The 22695-nt window shown below is 40.5% G+C and overlaps 1 protein-coding gene across 1 annotated transcript; it reads right to left on the bottom strand.

The window, feature by feature from the left end:
- Positions 1-4799: 4799 nt before the first annotated feature.
- LOC150075737 (U-scoloptoxin(01)-Er1a-like) lies at positions 4800-21041 on the bottom strand. The gene is made up of 3 exons (XM_090387532.1): positions 20958-21041; positions 16161-16195; positions 4800-5415 (listed from the first exon to the last, which is right to left on the bottom strand). Exons 1-3 carry the CDS (start codon positions 20992-20994, stop codon positions 5149-5151), a joined length of 339 nt encoding a protein of 112 aa, XP_090243658.1. The 5' UTR covers positions 20995-21041; the 3' UTR covers positions 4800-5148.
- Positions 21042-22695: the final 1654 nt, after the last annotated feature.

Genomic DNA, 22695 nt, shown 5'->3' with positions numbered 1-22695 from the left:
AAACTTACATGCACACACACAAGCAACTGACAGAGCAGTTCACCCGAATGATAAGGTACCCAGAGACAATCCCGAAGTTTCTCACTCAAGGAATCACATATCTGAAGCCTAAAGACGAAGATACAAGAAACCCAGCAAAATATAATCCAATCATCTGACTCCCAACGATGTACATGATTCTGACCAGCTGCATAACCAGGAAGATATCAGACCACTTGGAGAGCCAAAACATAATGGCCGAACAGCAGAAAGGGTGCAAGCGGCTGAGCAAAGGATGCAAGGAGCATTTAACCACAGATGCCCCGGTTATGGAGCAAGCCTACAACATGTACACAACCTACATCGATTACCGCAAGGCCTTCGACTCCGTGCCTCATAGTTGGCTAATACAGGCGCTGAACATCTACAAAGTCAATCCGATAGTGACAAACTTCATAGGAGAAACGATGGAGTACTACCATTAAGATCGAGAACATCACAACCAGGCCAATCCCCCATCAGGAGAGGAATCTTTCAGAGAGATGCCCTGAGCGCATTGTGGTTCTGTCTAGCACTTAACCCGCTGTCCACCATGCTCGACAGTAGCAAGTATAGATATAACCTCAAAGAAGGAAAGAAGAAACTGTACACCCTCACCCACCTGATGTACATGGATGACATCAAGCTCTACACGGTAACCGAGAAGCAACTTCAGCAGCTACTCCGGATTCACCGAAGAATTCAGCAAGGACATTAGGATGGAATTTGGTCAAGACAAATGCAAGACCCACGGATTGCGTCAGGGAAAATTAGTCAACCGAAACTACTAGCTGCAGAGTGGTAAAGAGATCGAAGCCATGGCAGAGGGAGAGGCCTACAAATACTTGGAGATGATGCAGGCTCAGCAGTTACAGCACAAGGAAATTAAGGCCTGTCTGGCCGAAAAATACCATCAGACTCAGAAGCCTGCTGAAAGTAAAGCTGATCGGAAGGAACAGAGTTAAAGCCATAAAACCTATGCAGTCCCAGTGCTAACATACTCCTTCGCGGTCACAGATTGGACTAACACCGAGCTGGAGAATATCATGAAAAATACAAGGACAATGGTGACCAAGAGCCGCCGAACCACCCAAAGTCCACGCCCCTTCCTCAGTCTTTCCGAGTTATTGTCAGTCTCTCAATAGACCTCATCGAGCAACAGAAGACAGCAATAGCTAAACTGAATTGTGTGTGTTCTCTGGTCGATTTCCCTGTTTTACTGGAAGAAAAAACCCCAGTTTCTGGGGGAAAACCTTGCTATCTACGCCTGAGACCGACTAACTCAGCCACGGAATGAAAAAAGCCCATTAAAGTTTCACTCGTCATCGACTGGATTCGAACCTGGGCCTTTTACAGCCGGTGCGGGGAGGACAGTGACGATATCACTAACCTGAAGACTAACCTGAAGGATTACTTCCAGACAAACACAGAGGCACTGTACCAGGCCATAGTCTGCGCGGGTAGCACAGTAGTATCGTCACCGATACTACTGTGCTACCTCACACCAGGTCGATACTACTCCTCACACTCGGTCGAAAAGGCCCGAGTTCGAATCCCGTCGATAACGCGAGGAACTTTAGAGGCTTTTTTCACTCCATGGCTGAGTTAGTCGATCTCAGGAGTAGATAGCAAGGTTTTTTTCCCAGAAACTGGGATTTTTTTCGTCCAGCAAAACAGGAAAATCGACCAGAGAACATACGCAATAGAGTCATAATACATATATGGGTATGTGTAAGAGATTAAGGGTGACCCTAATATAATAATTTGATTTTGTACCAGGCCATAAGGAAGACAGACAAGCGGCATAATACTCCACTCAACCTAAGCGAGTAGTCGCCTCCCACCCAGATGACACAAACGAAGCTAAAAAGATGGGCAGAAACGACACTCTATGGCAGACACTAAAATGACCTCCATCAAGACCACATGGATAAAATACCTTCTGATGCATGGCTCACGAGCCGAAAACTCTTCCTCGACACGAACACCAGACATAACGATGATTCATGCTTGCCATCCAAAACCAGGTAATCAACACTAGGAACTATAAAAAGTACACCTCAAGGGAGCCCGGAGTGTCAGATGACACATGTCGACGATGCCACTTGGCCTCAGAAACGAGCTAATACATCACCGCGGGATGCAAGGTGACCACCCTTGTGAAATCTGCTCAAACCTCTTACCAAAACATATATCTCGAATTGGAACATTGGATAATAAGATGGATCAAGAGAATGGTGGGCACCCGTCTCACTATTTCCAGATCCATCTTCCAAGCAAATCTGGGCAGCACCATTTCCTCTAGAAATCTGACGGCTGCAAGCAATATCCTCCCTCTGGAAGGTAGCTGATGCGAACAGAATGCTCTGTTCGCATCTCGGACCAAAGAAGGAGGGAACAAGACATCACGCCGACTCCTGCCTCTGCTAACCCTACAAATTGAATTCTCTGAGACATGTGTTTACAGCCAATAATTTAGAACTCTTCAAAAAATTCTGTATACAACTGGATGAACACTGCGCAGATGAGCTTAAAGAAAGCAAATGCTGGTAATTCTTATCAGCTGATGAATTTCTGAAGGTCAGAATCACTTGAAGAATGAATGCCTGCATATTGAATGTTCATCCACCTTGCCGAATGACAATCAAGGGGAGATGGGCTGCGACAATGGTTGGGGGATTACGTAAATAAAATGGAAAAATATACCTCAGAAAATGTAGAGGAAAATTCAGCTTCAGATGGCACATCTCTTCGGGGAAAGCTACAAGGCACTCCAGCGGGCGAAGGATGAACGTAGTCTCGAATAACCCCTCAGCCCGAGAACCTTACATTTCTCCTCCGCCAGCTGGAGCGCTTTTCTACTTTATCCGAAGTGATGAGCCGAATTTTCTTTTACATTTCCTCAGGTATATTTTGCCATTTTCTTTATTTAGGTCGCACAACCGCGTTTCGCTTCATTTATTTTCAAAATGTTAAGGACACATGTCGTCTCGCTCACATTTTAAAATGATCTAAAGTTTTATATTTATGGGAACATTCTGTTCTAGTCGGTTATGTAATTTATTCAGGATAATTTTATGTCTGAAAGAAGACTTTCACTGACATTTTATGCTCATCTTTGTTTCTTCAGCGGACTTTATCTCTTTAAAATTTCTTTAAATTTTTTAATTTGCAACCTCCCCCTCTCTGTTCAGTCTCTGGCTGTTTATTTACTTCCTTAAACTTGCCGCCACTTAATTCTTTAAATTTAATCGCATCGCAATATTGCTTGAGTACAAACCACCTTCCAAATGTCGATTTTTATTGAATAACAACTGGCTGCTTCCCCAATGCGACTTGTGCCCTCGCCGATTTCGTGTTATGCGAGCGTCAGGAAGTGAAGGCACTCCTTTCATCGTCGGAATGAAACTCCTGAACTCTCGATATAAATGGACACGCGATACATTATCAGTTTTAGCGGACTCAAGTTTAGTTTACCGATGCAGAAATTCTCAGAAACCTTCAGAAAGATTCTTGGAGAAATTGTTGCATTGTAAACAAGAAATGTTGAGCTGCGTGACGTATCGATCAACTCCGTTATAACACTCAAACTAAAGCGAATATTCCTGTACGAAGAGTTTCTAAGGCTAGTGGATTTGGTTTACCAATTACATCTACCAATAACGCTTCTGAAAAAAAATGGTATTTCAAATCCCAAGTTGTCCTCATCCAATGTGACTGATTAAGAGGGTGATTCAAATTTGATCAGTAAGCCGTCCTGCGTGTCTTCTGGACGAGATTGCTCTCCCTCCATCGGCGCATTTGTTTGGTAAGGTATTACACGTTTTTCGTCATCGACACTCTTAACGTGGTTTTCTGATACATTTCCAACATCTATTTGCGGTGATTTTCATACAGAGGTCCTTCGTGTTTTTTTTTTAGGTTGTATCAAGTGCATAACTTCGTGTGTGGTGGCGAGTCTTTCATACAGCATAAAAGATAATTGGATCATTATACACTGCTCGACAGAATTAACAGAACAAAATATTTTTCATGAATATTTATATAATAGCCATCCTGCCATTCAAATTGAGTCATCATCTGTCATCGTTCAGCTGTTCCACGGGTCGATGTATGAAGCCTCGTCACCATGCCCTGTCCGTGTACTTCTCTCCATCGTTGATTTCACTCCAGTTTCCTCCCCTCTTAATGACATCGGTCTTTATCGTGTTCTGCCACCTTATTTTTGGTCTCCCCCTTGGTCTTTTGTCCGTTAATTGCAAATCAAACATTCTTCTTGGCAAACGCCTCTCGTTCATCATCTTGACATGCCCACTCCATTTCAAACGGGACCTTTCAATCGTATTCTGGATTTTTTCAACCCGAATTCTCTCCCTCATCACATCGTGGTGTGGACGAGTACCCAGAATCATCTCTCCTGGTGTCTGATGCCTCCGGGTAGCCAAGCGGCCAGAACACACACAAAAACCTACACTGCTCACATTTCTGGCTCTTTTAGAATGGTACTGTTCTTCACAGAGATACGAGGCGGAGTTGAACTGGAATTCTTTATATATACACATATCCACACACACGTATCAATTGAATAGGTAGCCCTATTCAGTGTCTTCTCAGTGTATAATTTGGAGGTCTATTCCTCTTAAATTATATTTTCGATACAACGCACTAATAAAAACAATAACAATAACAATAAACAATAACAATATCCATTGATTTGCCAGATATTAGGCGTATATTTTGAAACTGTGTGTTATAAACAAGGTATACATTTTTTGTACAATTTCTGTTTCATTCCCGTTTTGATGAGAATTGCGAATTTAAATAGAGTCCAGAAGCATGGCTTGTGTGGGTTCTTAATGTCAACGTCGGAGATGTTTGGCACTACCTGGTTAATCGGTAGTTCGGTTCCTTTGCAACTGTGGGAGTAATAGCTGAAAACTGTATAGAAACATAATGCAGGTTATAATGGAGCTCTGTGGGAAAATGGTTCGTCTCATTATTGACAAATCCATGAAGAAGCGATGAGAGCTGCAGATGTTGTTTGCACATTTGGAAAAATCCACAGAAACATCATTAAGAAGGAAGTAGAAATTGCAACTGGTAGAAGAAGTAGGATTTTTTTGAAGTTGGTTACTCTGGCTGGAGTTCGTAGGTCTCGTCATTCAGGTGGTACCAATTGGGGGATTCTTTGCAGTCGACTTTCTGTTTCCAGTTACAGATACGGTACCTCTGATGGAACACCGTTTCGTTGGGGCAGATGTGGGGCACGCGACGCCCGTAGACGTCACACAAGTGGAAAATCTTGCAGTCGAACTCGAGATCGGCGTAAAAACCTACAGCTTTGTCGTCACAGTTGAAAGTGAATTCGACGTCGGGAAATTCTTCCCACCGCTTGACCTGTGGAGAAACAACAGAATGAGAAAGCACAAGATAATGAGCACAGTGGTGAACTTATTTGGTGTAAAGTTGAATAAAAATGGTGTAAATTTGACGAGTATCAATTTTAATTTACACGGTGATGATGGAAACACAAAGCTAGAACATGGCTTAAAATTTCTTAAACTGCTATTGATGTGTAATTAATCCATAATGATACATACGAAAGCCTTAAAGAGAAATATGACAGGTTGTTCTGACTTGGATCCTGGATTTCTTTTATTATATTCCTTCAGCTAAATTCCTGCGAAAATTCGATATCATCAGTGTGATTAGACTATCATGAAATTTGAAGTAATTTCCATTTTGCCACTCATTTGATCTTCAGAACATTGAAATCATTTGGCAAAATTCAAAATAGGAGGGAGTTCAGGGAAACTGTCATCCCTCCGCCACTGACATGAACAGTAACAGTCATTTGATGGTTACCAGTTGTTTGCTTAGATAAGTTGTGTGAAAATGTCTAGTGAGGAGACAATATTGTCATTGCTATGGTCCAGTATTTGAAACAAAATTGAACTTAAAAAAGCAAATGGTGGTTTCATACATATCCCTGAAAGTACCGATTAGACTCTCATGAAAGGAAGTAACGCAGAAAGAGAACACCAAGCAGACTGTGAGCGTTGAAGAATGAAAAAAAAAAAAAAAAACAACAACACGATCTTGGGCCTTGGTGTTTCTTTGTTCAGATCTATTTTTCTTTTTGGGGGGGGGGGGGGCTCCCCTTAGATTAGGATCCTGGTGCAGCTGAACCACAAGAGGATATATGCTAGTGAGGCAAGGGCGGATTGGCTTATATCGAACCTAGGAATAATCAAGAAGGGCCGCGTAACCACTGCTGAAATTTTGCGCAGCGAAACTGGAATCTATTTAGCAGTTGGATATTAACGCTATGTAAATAAAAAAAAAAAAAAAGGGCAGTGGTCATTTGCATCTGATCGTGCAAGTCAAAGTGATAAAGTAGCAGTTATGGGACGTAATAAAGATATCACGGAGTTCCAAAAGGACATGATTCCGGGAACTCATGCATCGGTTGCGTCTATATCGGAAACGGCACGTCTTGTCGGTTGTCCACGGCCAACTGTGGTTAAGGTGTACAAAGAATGGTGTCGAACGGGTCAAGCCACCTCCCTCCAACAGACATGTAAAGGTTTACGCAAGATGGATGTTCGTAGTGAGCAAAGGGGGCACGTTAGGGGGCTCAACGGCAGGTTATTAAGACAGGTGACATCGCAATACAATATGGGGAATGCAAGGTCTGAGGATGCACAGCATCTTCAGACGAATCCCATATTCAGACGTATGGGATTCTACAGCATACGACTGAAGAGACACCACCTTTCCTCATCGCTGATGATCGTTGACGGCGAACGCTCTGGTGCCAAAAACATGCTACTTAGACACTGGAGGACTGGAAAGGAGTGTGCTGGTTGGATGAGTCCAAATACCTGGTGCAGTACGCCGACGGACGCCTTTCGTGTGTGGCGCAAACAACACCAGTCCATGGACCCATCATGTATAGTGTCCACTATCCAGACAGGTGGCGATGGTTCTTTGATATTGAGCATGCTACTGGCAAGAACTAGGCCTCCTGTTGCGTACTAACCAACGTTTCACTGGTGAGATCTCCCAACATCTTTTAAAAGACCATGTGCACCCTGCCATATTATATGTTTTTCATGGACGGAAACAGGATCTTCCAAAACGATAAGGCGCGCGTCATCGGGCCCGCACTGTCCACGAGGGATTCGAACAGCACAGTGAAGATATCACCCACATTGATTTGCCTCCAAATTTGCCTGATGTAAATCCAATTGAACACCTGTGGGATGTTTTGTAATGGGAAATGAAGCTTATGTACACTCAACCTTCATCTATTCCAACACTGTGGAAAGCCTTGCAGGCTGCATGACTGCAGATCCCTACGGACATCTTCATACATTTAGTGGAGTCAATGCCTAGGCGAATAGCGGTTGTTATCCGTGCAAACGGTGGCCAATAGACTGTATTAGGTCACTGTGTGTGTGTGTGTGTGTGTGTGTGTGTGTGTGTGTGTGTGTGTGTGTGTGTGTGTGTGTGTGTGTGTGTGTGTGTGCTGAATACAATGGTGTTTTTTTTTTTAAATCTTTACATTTATGTAACTATTAAATAACAATTGTAACTATTGTAAATCAATACTGTCATTGTATGTATTTCTACTGTGGTAACTACAGATCAACATTAGAGATGGTTTTTGTTTGTACTCCTTTGGGAATACTTTGAACATGGAGAGAGCCTCAAACAATGACGACTGCTACTTTTGTATCGTGGAGATAACATCAAAGTTTTAAAAAAATCTGCGCATCAAACAACTATATTATATCTCAAAATACCATCCTCTATTGAGGATGGTATTTTGGGACAGCAATAGCTTCAACACCACACAGCGAATTGCTGTTGCCAATTCCCAATCCACCTTCCATACATCTCAGAAGCCCGTTCAAGAAGTATCAGACCACTGTAATTAGCAACAATTGAGTTAGTGAGGGACTTGGGTCTAACCAAATGCACTGCAGAGCTCATTACATCTCATTTAAAAGAGTTAGATCTATAGGATCCCAGCTGCAAGACTTCCACATAAACAGAAAAGACTTATGTACGTTTTACACTGTTGCAGTATCTCCCTCTCTCTGCTATTATCTTTTTTTTCTGGTCTTTATGATGAAACAGGTATTACTTACAATACAGAAGAGTGGCGTTTTGTCAGAGACATTCAGTTGCAGAATTCAGATGCAGCCAGGCGCACACAATGTAGTTAAAAAACCCATCGTTCCAAGAAACAGTCTTCCTTGCACAGTTCCATATCAAGTTGTGACTGTCAAACAGTTTATTAAAGCTGGATCCTCAGAGTGATACCATCCCTCCAATTTATGTTTCAAAAACTGATGAAAAAGTGAAATGCACGTTTATTGGTCTGCATGTAAAACATATGTTGGCTTCACAAGAACTGGAAGACAAAATGACTGATGTTCAGCGAAATGCCTGGCAACATCGTGGATAAATCTGATATAGTATTATTGCATATTTGTTTTTGTTTTTTTTCTGAGAAAACTGTTGATGCCCTGCAAAATGTATGGCCATATTCGGAATCAGATACTCAAATTCACGAAGAAACACCGAGAAATGCGCACAAACAGAACCTTATTGAAAATTTGTTACCCAGTTAACTCGGTATTAGAAATCAAGATTGTGATGGGAAATTATCGAAATGAAATGCAGTACGAATTAATTTTTTCGTATTTGTTTTGCTGTATGTTCTCCTTATCTATTTGTACACACTGAGCAACCTACCCTTGAACTGCAGCGCGATCCATCGGCAACAGCATCACGTGTTTATACCATGCGATATAAAATGTTCACAAAGGTAATTTAGTCTTAGAATTGGAACCGCCAGTATTTTGAGTACTCAGCTCATTGTCAGGAAAAGAACAGCAAATAAATTAGTTAATCTACACTAAGTGTTCAGTTTGTTAGCTACCCCAACCTTTTTCACGAAATGGAGTGCTCCTTCAGTATCAACATCAGTTCAGTGACAAAGCGCGTGGCCGGTGGAATGCTGTATGTGTGCAATTCAGTCTGAAAACAGGCAAGACAAAAGAATTAAATGATTTTTGAACGTGGAACGGTCGTCGGTGCTAGAAACCTTTGTGAATATCTCAGAAACCGCAACCCTGTTGTGATTTTCACCTATCTCAAGTGGTTACAGGAGCACTAACACCGGATTCTAGTGGATTGGAAAGGCGTTGCCTGTCTGAAGTAATGCAGTACCATTTAGACAGGGTGCAATAATGATGCAGTTATAACATTGGTGTGTTAAGGGGCGATCTTGTCTGGCCAATTTGTTGGATACTATGTTGCAGTAGCAAAGGAACTGGATCCAAAACATAATCTCGATAACACATACTTGTATTCCAGGAAAGCTTTTGATACTGTTGCACATGGAAGACTGCTGTACAACTTGGAGCAGTGTGGCATTAAGGGAAAGTGTCTGCTCTGGATAAAGGGATGGCTGAGTGAGAGAAGAGAGAGAGTGGTTATCAGTGGAGTCCCCAGGGTTCAGTGCTGGGCCCACTGTTGTTTTCTGTATTTATTAATGATGAATAATGAAGGTATATCAGGCTTAATGTTAAGGTTGGCAGGGAACTGCATTGATGACGGTAGTAGTTGATGACTAAAAATAGTAGTCTCAGATAAATGTACCAACTGTGTGTGGCACCACAATCCGGATAGTGGAAAATGAAAAAGACCTGGGAGTAATTGTGCTGCCAGAACGCCTCATGGGGCTTTGTCAGTGATATACAGGAACTTAGCTAGCAGGAATAAGGAGGTGATTATCCCATTGTACACGGCAATGGTTAGTCCGCATCTTGCGTACTGCATACAGGTTTGGAGGTCTCATTTTAGGAAGGACGTAAATCTGATTGAACGAGTGCAGAGAAGCGCAACAAGATTAGCGAAGGAAACAAAAGGATGATCTTACTAAGAAAGGCTTCAGTTCTGTAAATTGCATCGTATCGCGACTAGGCACCTGCAAGGAGATCTGATTGAGGTGTTTAAAGGTGTGAGTGGATTGAATAAATACACTCACTGCTGATGGCATCCCTCCTCTTGCTCATACTGCACACATGAGGGGGATCAAATTCAAACTGAGGAACTATGTTTGCAGGATAGATGGGCTGAAGTTTGCCTTCAGCCAACTGATGGTTGATTGTTGGAATAAACTTCCATTTGTTGTTGTGGAAGTGGGCAGTTTGACTAAATTTAGGGAAGAAGAACTAAACAAATTACTGAAGGGAGACGGATAGATTATGTGGGAGGGTACTAACACTAACAATAAGGAGGCTCCTTAGTGTTAGTATTGGTACTAACACTAAGAAGGCTCCGGTTTCTGATGTTTGATAGGAGACCAGAATGTGACGAAAACAGCGTGAATTCATTTACCCGTCTTGTAAGATAACAATAATTCAGCTGGCAGCGGTGGTTGATGTTGTGGAGAGTGTTTTTCTTTATTCACATTGGGCCCCTCGGTAACTGTAGAGCTATATTTGGATGCCATGTTCCCGACTAGGTGCATCCAACTGCAAATGATAATATGCCAGTCAGAAAACCAGAACTGTACAGAACTGAAACTCAAGGAGGACTTATCACTATTAGGAAGATGTACTTAAATAAAGTGTGCATATTAATAGAGGCGGATTTAACGGCGGGCGCACCGGGCGCTCGCCCTGGGCTTCGACTTTTGAAGGGCCCACGCAAAACCCCAACTTTATACGCGAAACTCCAACAAATTAGTTGAACTAATATGTTCAACTATTATTATGCTATTATTAATTATATTATACATATATTATATTCAAATTTTATTGGAAATAAAATATTAATAGTACATAATATTTTTTATTTATTTTAAAAAATGGTTAACATGTATTTTTATTTTCCCTGTCTCTCTCTTTTTTTTAAGGGGCCCAATATTTTCTTCAGCGCCCGGGGCCTCAACCGACTTTAATCCGCTACTGCTTTTATGTTCTAATAAAATTCCATTAGAAATAATAATTATACTTTAATTAAAACTTTTCAGCTGTTCCTTGAATGACTTAAAAAATATATCAGATGTCGTGGATTTTGTGAAATCCACGTTCAAAAACATCCCGTCAGAACGCTACATGAAGTCAAAGTACATAGTGTCATAGTATTTTGGGTCAGGGGCCACCGGTGGTTTTCCACGTCTAAGTACTGAGTAATGTTACGTTTCCCTCTTTTTTATGGTTTCGGTCTGGGGAACTCCTTTTGGCTCCCGAACAAATCTATACGAGATCTTAAATCTGGACGCCGTAAGATAATTTTAAAATGTGGGTTTAAAATGATAAGATGGGCATTTCCGAATAAATATCGGGTGGGAATTTATTCCCCTAATCCCCACTCGCTGCGTTCGCTTTGATTTTGATGAATACATTTGGCTTATTATGTCGTCGTGATGCGCTGATATTTGTAACACCGTCTTCAACTCTTCTTCACAAAACGTACCTTTATTCCATTAGAATGTGCATTTCTTCAAGGTAACTGAGAGTTTATCAGGGTCCTTGTTAACTACACTGGTGTGGAAAACTTAAGGACCAACACTTTCTAAAGGTTACAACCATAAAATCATTACTTAAGGTACTCTTTACTGGTGAGAGTAGATTCACTCTCAGCAGCGATTCTGGACGTCAGCTAAAATGCGAGAGGTTAGCACACGGTATCACCCCCGCAAACATCACTGAAAGGGATCGATATGGCGGTCGAGGTGTTCTCGTCTTGGGAGGCGTTAACTTGGATGGACGTACACAACTCCACATACTGCAACCGGTACACGCTACTCTACTGAGGTAATCCTTCCCCATGTGCGTCTGTTCCGAGGTGCCATTGGCCCCGAGTTCGTGTTTATGGTTGATAACACCACACCCCCATCGCACTGCAGCTGTTGATATGCTTTTGAAAAGTGAGGACATTGTTCCTATGGATTGGCCTGCCCGTTCTACCTCTCTAAATCCCATCGAACACACACTAGGGGAGATGCCTAGCAACACGTGCACATCCACCAGAAAATCTTCACCAGCTGAAGATGGCGCTGACAGAGGAATGGACGATGTTACCGCAAGAACTTATTAACAACATTGTTCTAAGCATGGACAGGCGGTGCAAAGCCTGCATCGACATTAGGGGTGGCCATATCTCCTACTGAGGACCACCTCTTTCCTTTGTTCCATCTTTGGTAGTGATTGTTCCATCTTTCCTTTGTTCCATCTTTGGTAGTTTGGATGCATCTGTATCATGGCAGCCAGTGCTATGTTGCCATATTTTAATAAAGTCCTTATGTTGGTGTTGTTTCCTTCATCATTTCTGTACTCACGAGATTCCTTTGGTATGCTTTTCCCATATCCAGGCTACTCCTATGAGAAGCTACAGATGAAAACCTGATTGGTCCTTAAATTTTGTACACCAGTGTACTTAATGAGCAAGTGATTGCTTCTTTTACTCTTCGGCTATCTAATTAACCCCATGGCTTAACTGTATGAAAGACTAAAGTTTGGTAAGATTTATACAAGGTAAAGAATTAAATTTTGTTCGTCGATATAAAAAGGGAAAAAAAAATCTGAAAACTTTTAGCGAAATTAAATAACAAAAACATATTTTTGCTATCTTTCTGGCAAACTGAAACTGCAAAAGGCATAGTTTAAAAATTCAACACAATATCCCGAAAGGCACGGAGTCAGCCTCCAGCACTGACAAACCTAGAGTAAATATCAGCGCACATGAATAAACTAAGCGAAGCTTTCTGCCAAATTAAATTACTTCTCTACTTTTTGATTTGGATGCACCATTGCAGCAATATTTACTTGGTAAAGTAGACCAATTCTGATTGTTATGCAGCTCCAGATAACCTTGAAGATTTACAGCACTTTAGGCATATATTGCGCCGTATATAATATGTCCCTAAATTGCGTGTGTTCTGTAGTCGATTTTCCTGTTTGCTGGATGAAAAACTTGAATTTCCTGGAGAAAAAACCGTGCTACCTCTCAGGAGACCGAATAATTTAGCTACTTTGTGAAAAACGCGTACAGCCATCGCGTCATCGATTGGTTTCGAACTCGGGTGTATGGAGGACAGCGATTCGACTAACTGTGCTAACCACGAGGGCTATAATAGAATACTTGCAGTACTTGGTAAAGTAGATCAATTGTCATTGTAATGCAGCCCACATGACCTTCAAGGCTGGCAGTTTGAAGATTTTCATGTATTTACTCAGAGTTTATTTATATTTCAAGGCTATATACCTTGCTATGTGCATATATATAGATTATAAAGAATCAAAACATCTCCAGCTCGTGTTCTAATTTTTGATCAGCATATTTTATTATTTTATTGCCATAATAAAAGGTCACATGAGTAAGTAACATCATATTACTATGGCAACTGCCATTGTACGCTTGCACGCTATAGACGTCACTGCACGATCACGTGAACATTTGAGTGAATGGAAAATTAAAAACATCCAAACTATTTTTAGGTCCAGTAATTGGTCAGCTAATCTTACATTAAGGGCCAAGTTGGTCTACTTTAATTATTATTAGCCATATGGTCCAAGGAAGCCTGAGGCTTTTGCTGCACCAGCCAAAAAAAAAAAATTCTGAATTACTCTGGATGAGAGAGAGAGAGAGAGAGAGAGAGAGAGAGAGAGAGAGAGCAAGAGTCAGAGGTAGAAAGGAATCACCAAGAAAGACAACAATGATGATATCCAGCTCAGTAACCTGGGTGTGCCAAGCCCATACTCACCAGATGTCAGCCACTGGGATTAATGTTGCCTGAATTTTGGAAAAAACGTTTGTGATTTAATTAATTTTAAGATGCAATTTCACGGATCAGATCTGGATTTGTAGTAGTAGTAGTAGTAGCAGCGGCATTTGATGCAAGAAAGGAAGTGTATGAGATTATGCAGCATCAGCCAAAAAAAAAAAAAAAAAAAAAATCACACCATTCCCTCCAAATGCCTGTCCAGTTCCTCCTTAAATTTATTCAACCTATCAACTTCCACTACGACAGATGGAAGTTTGTTTCAGCAATTAACCACCCGCTGGCTAAAGGCAAATTTCCGCACATCTATTCTACATCTGTCTTTTCTTAATTTGAATTTATGCCTCCTTAGGTTCTTAATCTGAACAAGTGGAAGGATCCCATCAGAATTCAGCGTGCTCAACCCATTCAAGGCCTTATATACCTCAATCAGATCACCGCGCAGGTGCCTAGTCTCCAGCCACTGCAATTTGCAGAACTTAAGCCTCTCTTGGTAAGAGGATCCCTTCATTCCCCTCACCAATCTTGTTGACCTTCTCTGTACACGCTCAACTAAATCAACATCCTTCCTAAAATGAGGCCTCGAGACCTGTACGCAGTACTCAAGGCGTGGCCTGACCATTGCCTCATACAGAGGGATAATCACCTCCTTTTCCCTGCTAGCAAAATTCCTATGTATCATTGACAAAACCCTATGACCTGCCCTGGCAGCCTGTCTGCATTGCTCAGAAAACTTCATATCTGACTGCACAATTACTCCCAGGTCTTTTTCATTTTCTACCACCTTAAGTGTAGTACCACACAGTTGGTACGTTTCTCTAGGGTTACTTCTACCCATATGCAGTACTTTGCATTTGTCAAGGTTAAACTTCAGTTGCCACTTCTTAGCCCATATGCCCAAATTATCTAGATCCTGTTGCAGTAGCACATTGCCATTATTGTCATTAACAACCCTGCCAACCTTTGTATCATCTGCAAACGTCGACATTAAGCCTGATATACCTTCATCAATATCATTGATAAATATACAAAACAACAGTGGACCCAACGCCGAACCCTGTGGGACACTACTAATAACATTAGTCCACGAAGAGCAGCACCCATTGATTACCACCCTCTGTCTTCTCCCACTTAACCATCCTTTTATCCATTGTAGCAACTTACCCTTAATACCATTCTGCTGCAATTTGTACAATAGTCTTCCATGCGCAACAGTGTCAAAAGCTTTCCTGAAATCCAAATATATGATATCAGAATTATTCTTTGCATCCAGTTCCTTTGTAACCACATCATAATATCCTATCAAATTTGTCAGACAAGACTTTCCCTTAGCAAACCCATGCTGTGTCTGAATTATTGCTGCAGTCTTGTCTAGATGATCCTGCAATGCATCTTTAACCAGTGACTCCATTATTTTACCCGGAACAGAAGTTAAACTAACTGGTCTGTAATTACTCGTGTCACCCTTTGATCCTCCTTTGTGAATTGGGGATACATTTGCACATCTCCAGTCCGTGGGGACCTCCCCTGAGTCCAAGGATGCTCTCATAATTATGGCTAAGGGTTTGCTTAGTTGCTTTGCCGCCTCCTTTAATATAACTGGATAGATCCCATCCACCCCAGGTGCGTTTCTTATGTTTAACTTCAACAATATCTCCTCCACTTTGCTTTCAGTTATTCCAAAATCATTAAGCATCCTGCTACAATTTGATAACCTTCTGCCATTTTCAAACCTTAACAACTCGTCATGTGTGAATGTAGAAGCAAAATACTCATTCAGTTTGTTTGCTATCTGAGCAGGATCATCAACAGTCGAACCATCGATGTCAAGTGGACCAATCAGATTCATCCCCTTCCTTTTAGAGTTTATAATGTTCATTTGAGGAGCGATAAACGAGTTTCAACTCGTATGATAATACTAAAAGATTTGTCGAACCGAGAAAGTGTTTTAAATTCGGATGATGCCATTGTCATCCTGCGCTGAATTCGAAAAATAAAAATAGTACTTAACATTTTCATTCTCGTTGGATATATGAGTGAAACATAATGCGTATACTTTTTACGTGTTTCTTTTTTGCATGTCTGAGTTACGCAATTTAATTAGAATTATCAAATGAAATACTTTTACCTTATTAATTATCTTATTAATTATATATTAGCCTATATTCGTTCCTGCGTTCTAAACGGACAACGAATAGAAAACAAGAAGCCCGGTTTATTTTTCCTACAAAAATCCTTTGCAACAGTGTACATAGTACACGACAAGGGTATAGTACCACGGGTTGGGTGGGAACTACCATCTAGATACTAAATTGCATTCATAGAACATGCTTACCCTTAACACGGCTTTTCCGTAGACAGCTGCCAATACTGGAACAAAACACAGCCATTAGTGATTAAATCCAAGTTATACATACTTTCTAACTATAGCAGAGAATAAAACAATAGGCGGCTCAAGGTCCCTGACTAGGTTTTCTGTTCTAAGTTAGTACGTGATGAGAAACGGAGTGAGTGACCTTGAGCCGCCTGCTACTTTGTTCCTTAATTTAATAAAAAAAAACGTATATATATATGTATAAGGAATATAATTGGAAATTGTTACCATACTTAATTACTTGAAACTCTAACTTCCTTTCTTTGAAACTCGATTTCTTCCATTCCAACTTTCCTAACGTCATCGTTCCGTTGTTCCACGGGTCGACGTAAGAAGCCTCGTAATTGAGGCTTCTCTTTTCTGTGTCAGCATTTTCAGCCTACACCAAAGTTCGCAACAACTTTAAAGCAGTTATGAATCAGTCGAATAAAAGGTTTGGAAGAGACAGAGTATAAAACTTGATTCTTGTCCAAATGGTAATCGAGCATTCTGGGCTTTTGCCAAAGAATTGTCCGCAACTTTTATCAACAATACTGCGACCTTCTGTTACGACCGAAAGCCGGTCGTAACAGAAATACTTAATAATTAATGATCCTTTGCTAAAGTTGAAGTAGCCGACTACAAGAATCCTATTTTTCTTCTAACTCCTGTTTAGCAAACCTTGGTAAACCGCCTCCTACCATTCCCCCCTTACTACTCGATTGCAACTCTTCTGACTCCTCAGGATATCAGAAGAACAGGAGTTGAGTAGCAGCTTCAACACGCCAAAGATCTAAATACTATAGGTACTAATACCTTTTGTATTTGGCACTTTTAAGAAAAATAATAAAAAAACATTTCAGAATATTAGTGCAATATTAGCTATTTGGTGCCAGGAAGCCCCGGGCTTCTTCTCCCAAAAGGCTAATACTGATTTTCTTCTTCTTTTCCCACACTGCATACTGTAGTAGTTTTGAACCAGATTATCAAATTCCTAATCTTTCGTGTAAGAACACGAAAAATACGTTGGGGTTAATGTTGAATTGCTGCAATGATTGTCAAGTTGGATGGATTGATTTCAGAGGAGGAGAGTCCCAATCAATTCATTCTACGGTCATCAGACTTAACTTCTGTTTGGAAATTTTGTGAAAGATGTAATCCATTTTGGAAGGAGTTCGAATTTTTGTGGGATACCCTTGGAATAACCAGTGGCGCCCATATCGAACATTTGTGGCTCTTTAAAAGTTTTGAGTGGTGCTTTTTAATTTATTCACTGAAAATTCTTCACTGACTGTATATATATGGTACATAATTTTCTTTCTAACTATTTTAATCATGTATTTATCCGTGGTATATGTTGTTACTGTTTATTATTTATTTAATGCACATAAATAAAATAAATAATATATAAATAATCAAACTTATAATAAACAGTACTTTAAAAGTCTGTTTGAGCAAGTTTTTTTTTTTTTTTTCTTTTTTGGAGACGTACTGTATCTCGCTTCCACCTTCAAATTAAATTTGTAAGCCTAGGCTAGAATTATCCACTCTTGTTCCTTTACGCCAAAGACTTCCATCTTTGTTCATTCAGCATTCATTGTAAAACAGCCAAAACTGAAAGTTAGACAATGGTGGAATATTAATCTTAATGGATAGAATTCACTTATCGTATTGCACTATATTGTGGCGGTTTCTGCTTCCATCTGGGAGAAGTGGCCACTTACTCACAAACAACCCAACTGAACGTTACAATACGTACACACTACTACATTGATTGACCTTTATCAGTGTAGTGGTGTAGATGTGTACAGGTGTATGTGTATACGAGCAAACTATGGAAACACACAGCGGAGTTACCATAGTTTGGTCTGGCCGTTAACACCATAAATAAAGTTCTCCGATCCAGTAATATTCGCTGGCCCACTTGGCTCTTCTGTTACCCATCGTACTTCCAAGCTCCGTGTTTTTAATCAGTCGAGAGTGCCAAAAGAAGTTGGAAGTTAGCAAAATAGATAGATTTTTCAAATATAACACTGAATTTAGGGTAAGCCTACTTTTTATTCATTTTGGTTAAGCTTTTTTGTAATAATGAACGTTTTAACTTCTACACTTCGACAATGGAGCTCTGACTCAGTGCTGCCATTGTTTTTGTACACGAACTTCCTTGTTTTCTTACTATTTCTGATCATAATCGCTTTTCTTTAGATTGTGGAACATTCCCTGTTGCATGTTTAGGTTTTTATGGAGTAAGTGCACGCTTTATTATAATTTTCATTTGCTTTTTTGACGATTAACCACGCCGCGAGCGATATCATTGGTAGCTTTACTTTAGCGTTGGTCCACGTGGTAGCACTGTAAGTAAAGCACATAGTCGCTGTCTTCCCCACACCGGGTGGAAAAGACCTGGGTTCGTATCGTTTCAATGATAGGGGAATTTTTATGGGTCTTTTTCACAACGTGGCTGAGTTCGTCGGTTTCAGACAAAGGAAGCATGGTTTTTTCCTTCTGGAAACTCGCGTTTTTGTCCATCAAACAGCAAATCGACCACAGAATACACGCAATTTACAGACATAAAAATAAACTCGCACTAGGGTCGCCGAAATTAGTTGAACTGCCTAGGTGTATTATATTCGTGAATTGGGGGTGTTCTCTGTCGATTTGCCTGTTTTGCTAGATGAAAAACTCGAGTTTCCAGAATACCTTGCTATCTACATCTGAGACCGACTAACTCAGCCACGGAGTGAAAAAAAAAAAGGCCCATAAAAGTTCCTCGCGTTATGGATAAGATTCGAACCTGGGCCTTTTCCACTCGGTGTGGGAGGACGGTGATAATGCGACTGTGCTACCGCACAGAGTCGAACTTTGAAGATAAATCGGAAAAAGGAAAGCCCAAACTGTGCTCAACCAAATGCTGCACAGTTTGAATCAAATACAATCTGAATGTCTTATTTTTCGTACAGTCCTTCTTACAAAAGAACGACGGCTTTGCTCTTGAATTGTTTTTCTGCTGCATTTATACCTTTGAGATGTGGAAGAACCGCTTGATTTCCAATCATTGAAAGCCTTTGAGATGGATGCTTTAGAAAAAGCATCCAACTTAAAGCATCCAGTTCCTTTCGTTTCTTGAATCGAAGCTCCTGTAAACGTGCACCTATGATAAGACCTTTTTCAAAGTCTGATAGATGACGCGTTTTCCCCATTCTGGCTTCTGATTACTGCAGTCAAACAGCCTGTGCAGTTGTTATAATCAGCAAGGCAACACGTCATTACCCCACTTTACACGGTTTTTTTGCCTTTATTTGCATTTCTTCTGTCTGTGACTGTCTTAATGAAAATAATTTTTTGCATAATTTTTGAAGGCCTTCTGGTGACTATTTAAAGAAATATCAATTTTAAAAATCAGGATTTCTTAATCTCCAGTTGAATTGTAATCCATACCTGGTGACTTGCCCACTGTTGTTTTAACATTAATACCGATGTATATTACTCGTTTTAATATAAATACTCTCTCCTATGAGTTTATTGTTATTATATGTTTCCTTTTATACTTCTTTGGGGAATATGAATGACTGTACTTCAGTTCAACTTTTTTTATGAGCAGGAGTTTACGTATAGAAGAGCTTTTAAGTTACATATCGTAATCATATGTATATACACTCCCTTCTAAAAGTTTGGAATCACGTTTCATTATTCTTAATTTTCAAATTTTTATTAAAATAGGACCAGTTTACCAATTTTTATTAAAATATTTTCTATTATGTACAAAAATCAAAAAGTTTAAATAATATATAAGAAATTTCTAGAATATTCCAGAAAAGTGTAGAAGACTCCTGAATGGGTAGAATATTGTAGCTTCCTGACCGTTGTAGATGATTCTAGAATATTCTACAAAGTGGGAGTATTGTTTCACTATTATAGGAGATTGTAGATGATTTAGGAGTTTTTTGTAATACCGTAATATAAATTGAGGAGTAAGAGGCGCAACTTATAAAATCGAACACCAGTCGTTCAGAAAGTTGTGTGTTTCGTGATAAACATGAAAAGAAATAAGGAAGTGGGTGCTGAAAAAAGAAGTGCTACAACTACAATTCAAGTGCTACATTGAATCGCGTTTCCCGCTATACCTGGACAGCAGATGGAAGGTACGGCAATAAACTGCGGAGAGGAATCACTCTGATGTCCTGATGCAACAGAAGAGGACATATCTCTTGGATCCTTCGCACAGACAACACTAAATACTAAAAACTACCTATCTATTGTGGCTGATACAGTAGACTCCCTTCATGGTGGCTCTCTTCTCGGAGGACACACGTGTTCCCGCTGTGTAATGCGCCCTACCACGTTGCGGGTATTGTTCGAGAGTGGTTTGTCGAACACGAAAGTGACTTCCAGTTGATATCTTGGCCGGACATGAATCCCATTGAACATCTCTGAGATTACATGGATCGACAAATTCGGCGTTTGGAACCCCCGCCACACAAATCTACGCAACGCAATTCTGGCGATATGGTATGTGTTTCCTGCAACGTTCAAGAACCCTTATTAGAGTTCATGTCTCTTCGTGTGGTGGTGGTACCGGTATCAAGAACAGGACATAATCACTATTTGGTAGTCAGCAGGTGGTCATAATGTTCTAATTCCGAAATTTACTTAGTGTTTTATTCACAGTTATAAAATTTAAGTTATAAAACCTAAGTTATCGATGAAGCTCTGTGCTGGTATGATTTTACTATGCTATTTGTTAGATGCTATTGGCGGATGAATATATTCAAAACTCACCTGCAATGCAGCACAATGCAAAGACGCCTTGCCCCATTTTTTTCTTATAACCTTGTAGATCTTGAAGACGTCTTTAGTCCTATAAAAGAAATAATACAGACGTATGATATTTCTATAACGGCAAAATAATAAAACTCAGTGTGGTGGAAACGAATTAGAAGTTCATTGACTTCAAACTGTTGATCCCCTACACAGGGCAATATAGTATATACCGCTTTGGGAATGGCATATTCATTTATTACCTGTGTTTGCAATAAGCCAAATAGAGATTATTTTTGACCAAAAGCTTTCCTTTCTGCCACACATAGACCACCTGCAACAAATTCTGCCAACTTCAGTGGATGCTGAAGCAACAACTTTCACACGTCCATGACCAAGCTGTGGGGTGCAGATACATCAAGACCTCTGTATATCCGGTCATTCTCTATGGCGCAGAAGTCTGGACCTCTACTGCCCAGGTGGCGGTAGCTCTCAACACCACACGTCTTCCTGCCATCATTCACGAGAGAAGACCCGTCTTTGCTGTTAAAATGATGGTTGGCATTATTTTCGAACCAGACTTCTGGGCTAACTGCAGATGGAGGATCCCAGTTCCAAGCCTTAGGGCGAACCCAGTCCTTCAGGCCACCCGAAACCGGTTAAAGTTATCTGATCGGTTCTTACCCGTGCAAATGCTGCGGTACATACACTCCTTGGACCGCGACCTCTACAAGTTCGCACTCAATAAAAAAATATAGGCAGAACTTATTTCGTCGACTATCTTCTCAGATCGAAGTCACAGGACATTAGAACCTGCTCCCGAGGACCTCTCCATCACTGCCATGGATCCATCACTCTAGGGTTCCCACTTTTCTGCACTTGCTCAGATGATTGTCCTGCACTATAAAAGGGCTTCTCCCTGGAAAATAATTCTACTTGCTAACGCGCTGTTGTATATATTTTTATATGTAAAGTTGTCAGTTGTGCTCCAATCTTTAATCATACAGTTGAATAATTAGTAGTAATGCTGTTTTTTTTTTTTCATCCTTGTTTATTATTTTCTGTTATCCTTTCATGGAAATCCTGGCTTGTAGCCGTGAAAGGTGTCTGTCTTGTGTATGCAGTAAGTAGTTCTTCAAACAAAAAGGTTCCGCACACTTTCTCCCAGCCCCCACCACCACTTGGATGGTAATTCAATCCAGGCCTTTTCCACAGAGTACGAGAAAGTAGCGACCTATCCACTCGCTGCTTTCGAGGATATACATTTAGTCCAGTACATAATCTTACATGCTTATAGTCTAAGTGGGTCATAAACTTACTGAAAACAAAAATGGAGACTGGACTGAACACAACAGCAAGAAACGAATCGAAGTGGACGCCAACACCATCGTAGCTCAAGTCAAAAGCTTCTATGATTACTGAAGTAAGAAAGGAAGAAGATGAGTGCGTTAGTGGAGAGGACGCAAGGTGGTTTGATTGAATGCATTAGCGTTACAACCTTCCGAGGACTCATCTGTTGCATTTTCAGAAGCACTAATGCTATTTTGCCAACAAAATAATTATATCATTTTGTTGTCGGACGATGCACTGATAGGGTGGCTAGACACTGACGAATGAAGTGGGATGCAAGACACCAGCTAGAAATAATTAAAAGTGATATCAGAGCTCTTCACATCCTTTGCTTCAATAATATCTGATACCATGTTTTTTTAGCACACTGAGTTGTACTATGAAAAAATATGGGAAGCCAGATATCAAA

Source organism: Mastigoproctus giganteus, chromosome 13 (genome assembly GCF_048544385.1).
Source record: "Mastigoproctus giganteus isolate SK-2022 chromosome 13, ASM4854438v1, whole genome shotgun sequence".
In the NCBI taxonomy this organism is placed as follows: domain Eukaryota; kingdom Metazoa; phylum Arthropoda; class Arachnida; order Uropygi; family Thelyphonidae; genus Mastigoproctus; species Mastigoproctus giganteus.
This window is presented reverse-complemented; position numbering and strand designations above follow the sequence as displayed.